The sequence below is a fragment of the Dreissena polymorpha genome, chromosome 9, assembly GCF_020536995.1.
Source record: "Dreissena polymorpha isolate Duluth1 chromosome 9, UMN_Dpol_1.0, whole genome shotgun sequence".
NCBI lineage: Eukaryota > Metazoa > Mollusca > Bivalvia > Myida > Dreissenidae > Dreissena > Dreissena polymorpha.
Genome location: NC_068363.1, coordinates 46,913,700 through 46,925,901, shown reverse-complemented (window position 1 = coordinate 46,925,901; position 12,202 = coordinate 46,913,700). Strand labels below are relative to the sequence as shown.

General features: G+C 40.0%; 2 protein-coding genes across 19 annotated transcripts in view; both read left to right on the top strand.

Moving 5' to 3' along the window:
* LOC127844207 (repressor of RNA polymerase III transcription MAF1 homolog) overlaps positions 1–12,202 on the top strand; it is a 505,514-nt gene that overhangs the window by 190,100 nt on the left and 303,212 nt on the right. The window lies entirely within an intron of this gene.
* The window catches only part of LOC127844189 (protein naked cuticle homolog 2-like), an 88,799-nt gene continuing 87,149 nt past the window's right edge, over positions 10,553–12,202 (top strand). For both annotated transcript variants that reach the window (XM_052374257.1, XM_052374256.1), the window contains exon 1: positions 10,553–10,719. In XM_052374257.1, coding sequence (XP_052230217.1) covers positions 10,695–10,719 — 25 coding nt within the window. In that variant the 5' untranslated portion in view covers positions 10,553–10,694. The remainder of the gene's footprint in view (positions 10,720–12,202) is intronic.

The window sequence follows — 12,202 nt, the reverse complement described above, 5'->3', positions numbered from 1 at the left end:
TGGATCCGGCACACGTTGTGTTGCAAGGAGAGTACATCGTCTTGTGTACACGGGTTAGTCGTTGTATCCGGCACACGTTGTGTTGCAAGGAGAGTACATAGTCTTGTGTACACGGGTTAGTCGTTGTATCCGGCACACGTTGTGTTGCAAGGAGAGTACATAGTCTTGTGTACACGGGTTAGTCGTTGTATCCGGCACACGTTGTGTTGCAAGGAGAGTATATAGTCTTGTGTACACGGGTTAGTCGTTGGATCCGGCACACGTTGTGTTGCAAGGAGAGTACATAGTCTTGTGTACACGGGTTAGTCGTTGTATCCGGCACACGTTGTGTTGCAAGGAGAGTATATAGTCTTGTGTACACGGGTTAGTCGTTGGATCCGGCACACGTTGTGTTGCAAGGAGAGTACATAGTCTTGTGTACACGGGTTAGTCGTTGTATCCGGCACACGTTGTGTTGCAAGGAGAGTATATAGTCTTGTGTACACGGGTTAGTCGTTGGATCCGGCACACGTTGTGTTGCAAGGAGAGTACATAGTCTTGTGTACACGGGTTAGTCGTTTGATCCGGCACACGTTGTGTTGCAAGGAGAGTACATCGTCTTGTGAACACGGGTTAGTCGTTGTATCCTGCACACGTTGTGTTGCAAGGAGAGTACATCGTCTTGTAAACACGGGTTAGTCGTTGTATCCGGCACACGTTGTGTTGCAAAGAGAGTACATAGTCTTGTGAACACGGGTTAGTCGTTGTATCCGGCACACGTTGTGTTGCAAGGAGAGTACATCGTCTTGTGTACACGGGTTAGTCGTTGTATCCGGCACACGTTGTGTTGCAAGGAGAGTACATAGTCTTGTGTACACGGGTTAGTCGTTGTATCCGGCACACGTTGTGTTGCAAGGAGAGTACATCGTCTTGTGTACACGGGTTAGTCGTTGTATCCTGCACACGTTGTGTTGCAAGGAGAGTACATAGTCTTGTGTACACGGGTTAGTCGTTGTATCCGGCACACGTTGTGTTGCAAGGAGAGTACATAGTCTTGTGTACACGGGTTAGTCGTTGTATCCGGCACACGTTGTGTTGCAAGGAGAGTACATCGTCTTGTGTACACGGGTTAGTCGTTGTATCCGGCACACGTTGTGTTGCAAGGAGAGTACATAGTCTTGTGTACACGGGTTAGTCGTTGTATCCGGCACACGTTGTGTTTGCAAGGAGAGTACATAGTCTTGTGTACACGGGTTAGTCGTTGTATCCGGCACACGTTGTGTTGCAAGGAGAGTACATCGTCTTGTGTACACGGGTTAGTCGTTGTATCCGGCACACGTTGTGTTGCAAGGAGAGTACATAGTCTTGTGTACACGGGTTAGTCGTTGTATCCGGCACACGTTGTGTTGCAAGGAGAGTACATCGTCTTGTGTACACGGGTTAGTCGTTGTATCCGGCACACGTTGTGTTGCAAGGAGAGTACATAGTCTTGTGAACACGGGTTAGTCGTTGTATCCGGCACACGTTGTGTTGCAAGGAGAGTACATCGTCTTGTGTACACGGGTTAGTCGTTGTATCCGGCACACGTTGTGTTGCAAGGAGAGTACATAGTCTTGTGTACACGGGTTAGTCGTTGTATCCGGCACACGTTGTGTTGCAAGGAGAGTACATAGTCTTGTGTACACGGGTTAGTCGTTGTATCCGGCACACGTTGTGTTGCAAGGAGAGTACATAGTCTTGTGTACACGGGTTAGTCGTTGTATCCGGCACACGTTGTGTTGCAAGGAGAGTACATAGTCTTGTGTACACGGGTTAGTCGTTGTATCCGGCACACGTTGTGTTGCAAGGAGAGTACATAGTCTTGTGTACACGGGTTAGTCGTTGTATCCGCCACACGTTGTGTTGCAAGGAGAGTACATAGTCTTGTGTACACGGGTTAGTCGTTGTATCCGGCACACGTTGTGTTGCAAGGAGAGTACATAGTCTTGTGAACACGGGTTAGTCGTTGTATCCGGCACACGTTGTGTTGCAAGGAGAGTACATAGTCTTGTGTACACGGGTTAGTCGTTGTATCCGGCACACGTTGTGTTGCAAGGAGAGTACATAGTCTTGTGTACACGGGTTAGTCGTTGTATCCGGCACACGTTGTGTTGCAAGGAGAGTACATAGTCTTGTGTACACGGGTTAGTCGTTGTATCCGGCACACGTTGTGTTGCAAGGAGAGTACATAGTCTTGTGTACACGGGTTAGTCGTTGTATCCGGCACACGTTGTGTTGCAAGGAGAGTACATAGTCTTGTGAACACGGGTTAGTCGTTGTATCCGGCACACGTTGTGTTGCAAGGAGAGTACATAGTCTTGTGAACACGGGTTAGTCGTTGTATCCGGCACACGTTGAGTTGCATAGAGAGTACATCGTCTTGTAAACACGGGTTAGTCGTTGTATCCGGCACACGTTGTGTTGCAAGGAGAGTACATAGTCTTGTGTACACGGGTTAGTCGTTGTATTCGGCACACGTTGTGTTGCAAGGAGAGTACATAGTCTTGTGTACACGGGTTAGTCTTTGTATTCGGCACACGTTGTGTTGCAAAGAGAGAACATAGTCTTGTGTACACGGGTTAGTCGTTGTATCCGGCACACGTTGTGTTGCAAGGAGAGTACATAGTCTTGTGAACACGGGTTAGTCGTTGGATCCGGCACACGTTGTGTTGCAAAGAGAGTACATAGTCTTGTGAACACGGGTTAGTCGTTGTATCCGGCACACGGTGTGTGCACAGAGAGTACATAGTCTTGTGAACACGGGTTAGTCGTTGTATCCTGCACACGTTGTGTTGCACAGAGAGTACATAGTCTTGTGAACACGGGTAAGTCGTTGTATCCTGCACACGTTGTGTTGCAAAGAGAGAACATAGTCTTGTGTACACGGGTTAGTCGTTGTATCCGGCACACGTTGTGTTGCAAGGAGAGTATATAGTCTTGTGAATACGGGTTAGTCGTTGTATCCGGCAGACGTTGTGTTGCAAGGAGAGTACATAGTCTTGTGAACACGGGTTAGTCGTTGTATTCGGCACACGTTGTGTTGCAAGGAGAGTACATAGTCTTGTGAACACGGGTTAGTCGTTGTATCTGCCAAACGTTGTGTTGCAAGGAGAGTACATAGTCTTATGAACACGGGTTAGTCGTTGTATCCGGCACACGTTGAGTTGCATGGAGAGTACATCGTCTTGTAAACACGGGTTCGCCGTTGTATCTGCCACACGTTGTGTTGCAAGGAGAGTACATAGTCTTGTGTACACGGGTTAGTTGTTGTATCCGGCACACGTTGTGTTGCAAGGAGAGTACATAGTCTTGTGAACACGGGTTAGTCGTTGTATCTGGCACACGTTGTGTTGCAAGGAGAGTACATAGTCTTGTGAACACGGGTTAGTCGTTGTATCCGGCACACGTTGAGTTGCATAGAGAGTACATCGTCTTGTAAACACGGGTTAGTCGTTGTATCCGGCACACGTTGTGTTGCAAGGAGAGTACATAGTCTTGTGTACACGGGTTAGTCGTTGTATTCGGCACACGTTGTGTTGCAAGGAGAGTACATAGTCTTGTGTACACGGGTTAGTCGTTGTATTCGGCACACGTTGTGTTGCAAAGAGAGAACATAGTCTTGTGTACACGGGTTAGTCGTTGTATCCGGCACACGTTGTGTTGCAAGGAGAGTACATAGTCTTGTGAACACGGGTTAGTCGTTGGATCCGGCACACGTTGTGTTGCAAAGAGAGTACATAGTCTTGTGAACACGGGTTAGTCGTTGTATCCGGCACACGGTGTGTGCACAGAGAGTACATAGTCTTGTGAACACGGGTTAGTCGTTGTATCCTGCACACGTTGTGTTGCACAGAGAGTACATAGTCTTGTGAACACGGGTAAGTCGTTGTATCCTGCACACGTTGTGTTGCAAAGAGAGAACATAGTCTTGTGTACACGGGTTAGTCGTTGTATCCGGCACACGTTGTGTTGCAAGGAGAGTATATAGTCTTGTGAATACGGGTTAGTCGTTGTATCCGGCAGACGTTGTGTTGCAAGGAGAGTACATAGTCTTGTGAACACGGGTTAGTCGTTGTATTCGGCACACGTTGTGTTGCAAGGAGAGTACATAGTCTTGTGAACACGGGTTAGTCGTTGTATCTGCCAAACGTTGTGTTGCAAGGAGAGTACATAGTCTTATGAACACGGGTTAGTCGTTGTATCCGGCACACGTTGAGTTGCATAGAGAGTACATCGTCTTGTAAACACGGGTTCGCCGTTGTATCTGCCACACGTTGAGTTGAATAGAGAGTACATAGTCTTGTGAACGCGGGTTCGCCGTTGTATCTGCCGCACGTTGAGTTGCATAGAGAGTACATAGTCTTGTGAACGCGGGTTCGCCGTTGTAACCGGCACACGTTGTGTTGCAAAGAGAGTACATAGTCTTGTGAACACGGGTTAGTCGTTGTATCCGGCACACGTTGTGTTGCAAAGAGAGTTCATAGTCTTGTGAACACGGGTTAGTCGTTGTATCTGCCACACGTTGTGTTGCAAGGAGAGTACATAGTCTTGTGAACGCGGGTAAGCCGTTGTATCTGTCACACGTTGAGTTGAATAGAGAGTACATAGTCTTATGAACACGGGTTCGCCGTTGTATCTGTCACACGTTGAGTTGAATAGAGAGTACATAGTTTTATGAACACGGGTTAGCCGTTGTATATGCCACACGTTGAGTTGCATAAAGAGCACATAGTCTTGTGAACACGGGTTCACCGTGTATCTGCCGGTCTTAAGTCTTAGTGGGAGGGTTTCGGTCCGGAATATCGCCATCCCAAAGCGCTTACAGTTGCTAAGGACTTCGGTGTATGTTCGGTGTATGTTAGGTGTATGTATGCGCGATAGATCGACTCATAGTGAATAGTGGATTACCGGCAGTTCTTCAGCACCGATCGATTTCACTGTCAGCTATTGAAGGTACTTCTGATCGAGTCCTATGTATCGGATACTATAGATGTTATCTCACGAAAGCAGTTACTGTTTAATCACCAACGTGGATCATATATGCACGATATCTTAAAATCGTTTAAAAGACATATAATCTAAAGTTGTACATACTATCAAAAATTCCAAAATTCCATGTACGAAGGGGTACGAAGTATCGAGCGAAACGGATATAGCCGAAGTTTGTCGAGCTTTCGACTTTCTGGCATTGAGACATTCAACACTGGCAGATAAGCCTTGCTAATAAACGCTATACATCACTACTATTCTTTTATTTTCCGTTAAAAAACATCCAGGCATTCCCTGGGCCAGAAAAAAGCAGAAATATTAGAATGTTAACATGTTCGCGCAATATCCTCTGCTCCCATATTCTACATTGTATGGGGACGTGCGCGAATTCTCTATACTCGACACTTGTGTAAATTATAGGGACGTAACAAATATGGTAGAATTGAAATAATTAAATATTAATAACACTTTTTCATAAATAAGGATTTTGTGCATTATAACTATCATTAATTTTTGGACATAAAAATCAGCAAATTTCACGAGATTTACCATGTACATTTATTCTGCAATATATAAATTAGTACGTGGAGAAACTTTACAACACAGTTCTTTAATCCAGAAGAAAAAACTGTTGATGAAGTTGTTATTATTGTTATAATTATTAATCTCATGTTAGTTGTTATCGCAAAATTTCACTACACATATAAGGGAGACAATTATGTTGGGCATTTAACAAAAGTTTATACGAGTAATGCATATGTAATGTTTCGCAATGGAAATCTTTAATTTGACATTTAGGATGAATCCTGGTTTGATGGGATTGTAGATGACATGGCCCCATTTTACTTAATTACTCGTGCAATTCTTATACTTACTATCATATGTTTAAATTGCTAGTGTTTCATAATTACGAACATCTTTAAATATAGTTTCCCATGAAGTAAAAGCCGCAATAAAAAGATCTTAGATATCAATAAAGTGTCGAACTTTATTGAATGTTTATTATGAGCATAAGTCTGATTTTGTGTAGTCAGCTTATTTAAACAAAGCCCTCTACGATAGCCTCCTCCTCTAGTCAATTTCGGATATTTAGGATTGAGGATCCGCACAGGATACAGGGACGACGCTTTCCGTTTGTATTATAGTTTTCGTTGAAAGGGAGTCTCTTCTTAAAGACAATCCAGTTAAAGCGGAACGTGTCGTCCCAGATGAGCCTGCGCCGAAATAAACGTATCATTTGTGTTTTAAAGTACTGGTTTAAGATAATTCAATCTGATGATGTCAAGTACATAAAAACCGTTTAGTATATGTTATCACATGATTATATGATATATTCCTAGAAATAAAAGGTATTGGGTTTAAATCTCTCAAGCAAGAGAATCTGTCAACATACTTGAATAGGAAGCAGAGAGATTGCACAAGCCTGAAAAGATACCGTTTCAAAACAGAACATGCAAACACTGTAACGTCATTGAGGATGAATTTCATGTTTTACTTAAATGCCCTACGTTTAGTTATGTACGTAAGCAGTATATAAATAAATAGTATTTAAAGAACACAAACATGATCAAGTTGATTAATCTGTTACAGACTGACAATGAAAAACTCTACGAAATCTATCCATTTTGTTTTTAAAACTGAGAGCTGACTTATATTATCAATAGCTTCTCTCCACGTACTTTCGTTAATTTATCTACTTAATAAAAAAAATCTGAACAAAATACGAAAAGTGTATACATTTAAGTAGTTTTACAACTTTCTGAAAAGATGTTAAAAATGCTGTACGTCATCGACCATCTGTGAGTATATTGAGCTATAAAATGTGTGTAATCATAGGCTTAAAGCCTAATGTATGTTGAAATATACTCAAAACTCTTTAAGCACATGCATTAAACCACGATTTCCCAGAGCGAGATTGAATGATACGCTCGGCTTTACGGTGAGTATTTAGACACCCCTCAAATCAAAATAACTCGTTAAAATCACCTGGGTCAGTCAAAACATCAGATACATGGGGCGTGCTCTGTGAAAAATAGGGTTCGTGCATGTGCGGAAAGTGTCGTCCCATATTAGCCTGCGCAGTCCGCAAAGTCTAATCAGGGATGACACTTCCCATTTTATGATATTTTACGTTTGAAGAAAGTCTTTCTTAGCAAAATTCCAGTTTAGGCGTAAAGTGTCGTCCCTGATTAGACTGTGCGGACTTTACAGGCTAATCTGAAACCACACATTACGCACATGCATTAAACCCTTTTTTCACAGAGCAGGGCCAAAATATTGTCGGTGTTGATAATCGGCTATAGCCTGACGGTAGTTTAAAGGGGCCTTTTCACAGAATTTGGCATTTTTTTAACTTATTCATTAAATGCTTTATATTGATAAATGTAAACATTGGCTCGTAAAAGCTCCAGTAAAAAATGAAGAAAAAAAATAAAAAAAGGAAAAGAACATTGCCCGGAGCAGGTTTCGAACCAGTGACCCCTGGAGTCCTGCCAGAGTCCTGAAGTAAAAACGTTTTAGCCTACTGAGCTATTCCGCCGAGAACACTTTCTTGACGTATTTTATACGTTATATAAGCAATCATCGTAGTTTCACAAAATTTAACGACAAACACAGAACTCTCCAAATTATTCAATCGTTTCGCGTTGCAACGCTTTATAATTTTTAGGTTTTAAAATCGTCAAAAGATGCATATAATGGCTATATTAGAGCATGGTTAATGTTCAGTATTACTGTTTCCTCACAAATATCATAACTAAAACGAAAACTTACGAATCTGAAACAACTTTTTTCAATTTTGTCAATTTACCAAAGCGTGAAAAGATCCCTTTAAGGTAAACTGTGGAAACAATTTGACAAGTATGTATTGTATTGTTTCATATTGACACTTTCAAACTATTTGTTGACGAGACAACAATGCGTCTCAATCCAACCAAAAGTGAAACCAGTCACCTAGTGTTGTTATAGTATTTAATTGATCTTATTTTTTTTGACACACATTTGTTGTTATTATAACGATTTATTGATCCTTTAGCATACTGCATTTTTCTCAGATATGATAGATATGGTGTGAACATACGGTAATTTACAAAAATTGTGTGAATATTGATACAACACCGTTTGTTGAATTGTTATTTACTTACCGGTTCACCTGAACATATTATGACGAAGGGACTGGGACTTATATGAAAGAACATAAATACTAGTATACTTTATCATTATACGTGTTATATTTTGGGATGGATGATGTAGATCAGTATCAAGTATCTCCGAGATATTTGCGCTCATTAACCCATTTATGCCCAGTGGACTCTCCCACCCTTCTAAATTGGATCAATTTATTTTCAAAATTAGGGGTGTCAAGTATATTTATTTCTATATTTAGAATATTTCATAAAGAAATTCATTTAAGCAAACAGCGTAGACACAGATGAGACGCCGCATCATGCGGCGTCTCATCTGGGTTTACGCTGTTTGCAATGTCCTTTTTTCAGGACGCTAGGCATGAATGGGTTAAACATCAGAATATTCTTGCGTCGTTAATAAAGTAATAAATCAACAAACCCAAATGATATGAAAACGTTACACTTACATACATGTGTCATGATTGAACAAGATTTACTTAAACGTCATAATTGAGTTGCTCATTAAAAATGGTTGTCCGTCGAAAAGAAGTTCAAAACAAGCATACTGTCGTTTATTAATTTCCATAAATAAGTATAAAGTTGACATCGGCTCTTTATATCGTGTCTTATCGAATCAATCTCCGATCGCCGCTGTCATCTTGAGATTTCTCATGGCTAGCGATGGTCCGTAAGTCATCCCCGGATATTATCGGTGGAAATCTTAACCCATTTATGCCAAGTGGACTCTCCCATCCTTCTAAATTGGATCAATTTATTTCCAAAATTAGGGATGTCTAGTATATTTATTTCTATATTTAGAATAATTATAACAGAAATTCCTTTAAGCAAACTGCGTCTCATCTGGGTCTACGCTGTTTGCAAAGGCCTTTTTTCTAGACGCTAGGCATAAATGGGTTAACAGCGTGCATAACTGAACATATATTCAAGACCGCTACTATACAATTTAAAGTACCACTCAAGATGCGGTAAGAAAAGAAAAAGACTTAATTAAGATTTTACACATAAATAAAAATAATCATTATAGCTATTGTAATTTTTAATTGTAATACAGAAAAGTATACTTTAACTAGTTCTAATTGGATATCCTTGCTTCAATAAGTATTAATTTCTAGTAGCGACCCCGTCATGCGAAAATGGATCTTATGCCATATGCGGCCAGGACCCGTATTCACGAACCCATTCTTAAACTTACGTGTGAAAAATTGACCTAGAACCAAGAAATCTTACCTAAGAGTTGGAATCGACGAGGGCAGGAAGCGGTGCATATGTCATATGAACACAGTTCTTTGCGAAGAATGATGAAATTTGAGGTGAAAAATGTCAAGTTAGACTTAACAATAACGAATATTTATAACAAAGCTGCTTTTAGAATATTCTATATTCTCGGTCCCTGGTTAGCTCCAGACCAGCCTGCATAGCAGGATCGTCTGATAAGCAGCTTCCCTGTCCGCCTTCAGTCACGAAAGGTTCCATGGTCTCATGGGTGGACAGAGTAGCTCCTGACCAGCAATACACGTGCGTATGCGCAGGTTGGTATGGAGCCATGCTGGTCGCATATGGCATTAGACCCATTTGCGCATGACGCGGTTCGTAAAAGGAAATGCAAATCACTGACATGGTGGAATACCGTTATTGCGATCATTTATATAATTCGGGGCGCCTAATGAATATATACTTTGATACAATCTTGGGTAATAACATTGGAATTCTTAGAAAAGAAAACATAGAGAATAATACACAATTCAAAAGATTCGCATGCAAACTGAATTAGTAGTGCTCACGAACTTGTAAAATGAGTTTAATTATCTAATACATGATATCGTTCAAAATTCTTATGTTGTGTTAGATAAACCTCAAATGATTAGTTAAGCTCGTGTAGGTTAGAAGAACTTTTCATTAAAAGCATGGAACAACACGTCATTTAATTAATTAGTTAGTAAATTAATACTCTGTTTATAAACAATGCAACTTTGAGGTCATTGTTTATAATTGAAACGGTTTCAACGAAATAAAATACGTTTTATTGCAGTGAATAAAATATCCTTATAGAAGTAAATATAATTTTACAAAATAATAATAATGTAAGTATTATTTTGTCATTTTAATTTGATATTTTCGTCTTTATTGAGACATTTGTTCCAAGAGTTGTCAAAATATATCACAAATTAGATCTATATACGATTAGACAATCCAACATTAAACTAGTAGCGCGAATGATTTATTGTTGAATATCATTTGGTGTACAAACAACAAAATAATCCGCCAATGATCAAACCGAAATTGCTCTCAACGTGAGAAGCAGAAATAAACCCGCCCAGAGAAATGAACTCTGCCGCGATGTCAATCAAACAGCGCCCCGCCTTCATATGTGTAAACACAGTATAGTGAAACGGACGGTATCGTAGAGAAGTGTGTCATTCCGATTTTCATGCCAGTAATTACATTATTTCGAGCTACAAATCGGTCGTTTATAACGGAAAAAGGATTAATCGTTGTTCATTATTGGATTACAATTCATAAAGCTGCTATGGGTGAATAAAAATGGGCAAAACGGGGAGTAAACACGGTGAGTTTCTTTTCCGAAGTGTCTTTGTTCGAATTGTGGATGGTGTCGAATTAGTTTGTGTATTGAGCGCGTGCTATGGGTCAGGGATGTTGTAGTGGTCAGTTGGCCAATTATGTCGACTCGATTGGCGTACGTTTAATTGCTTTAGCGTGTTCTGTCTGATGGAGTGCATAAAGCGATGTTTCCGATACGATTTACATGTCTGTTGGCATTTTAAACTTTGTACTTGTTTACATGTTTGTATTGTTGACATGTTTTAAAAGCAGTGGTTCTTGCTCAATTAAAATCCAATTTCCGGCAATTTCCGGCAAAACTGTATCGTTTTATAGGCATTTTGTTAAATTCATTTGTATCAAAATAATAATCAAAATGGTTAAAAGCATTTAGAATTAAGTGCATTTCATGACATGTAACTAATCCCAGTCAGTGGAACAAAATTAAGAGTGAAATTGTATTAAAATAGAAGTGACTGCTACACAAGTACAGCATGATTGAGATTCTTTTTATAATCCCATTCTCCCAGGCATGAAAAGGGGTCATGATAAAGCATACTCCTATAAATATGAGGTCGATTTACATCATTTACATTTACATTTAAGCGGGGTAGCTTACGTCTAATTATTTGGACTAGATAAAGCAGTGTGTGATGTTAAAATAGAGTCTGTAAAAAAAACTTACAAGAGGAAAAATATCACACAAAGATAAAAACAAATTACATGCATAAAGAAATGTTTTTATGAGTGGTAACATTACCCTCAAGGTTATAGGTGCCTATCAATAACCATCACTCCTTCTATGCAGTGAAAAGGATTACAAATTATTGAATATATACAATGATTATTGCATTTATTAAGAAAGTGCATGTTTAGTCTTGTTAGTCATAGTAGTTTGTGTTAACATACATGTATATTGGAGCCTGGCTTTATGATAAGGGGGTTTAATGCATGTGCATTTAGTGTCATCCCAGATTAACCTGTGCAGTCCACACAGGCTAATCAGAGTCAACACTTTTTGCTTGTATTGTATATTTCATTTAAAGGAAGACCCTTCTAGTTAGGCGGAAAGTGTCGTCCCTGATTAGCCAGTGCTGACTGCACAGGCTTATCTGGGACGACACTTCACACAATGCATTAAACCCCCTTTTCACAGAGCGAGGCTTATTATTTCTAACACTAAAACAGTTGGTGCAATTTAGAACCATACAGTCCTTGAGTGAGCTAAATTTAAAATTAAGCGCATATAAATAAGTAACACTACCAGTAACATGTAATACTGTTAGAGGTTTTTGATAATCTGTACTTTTAGAGGCTTTTGAGAATCTTTACTACCATGAAGTACGCATACTCCACAATGCCCTTTGATGATGCTGGAAGTGCACTAATGAAGCCCAATTAATCATAAGTATTTATCATATTAAAGCCCCTGTAATTATCTGGATTCAATTAGCAAGAACTTGTTTCTTTTTTTGATGTCAAAATATTAT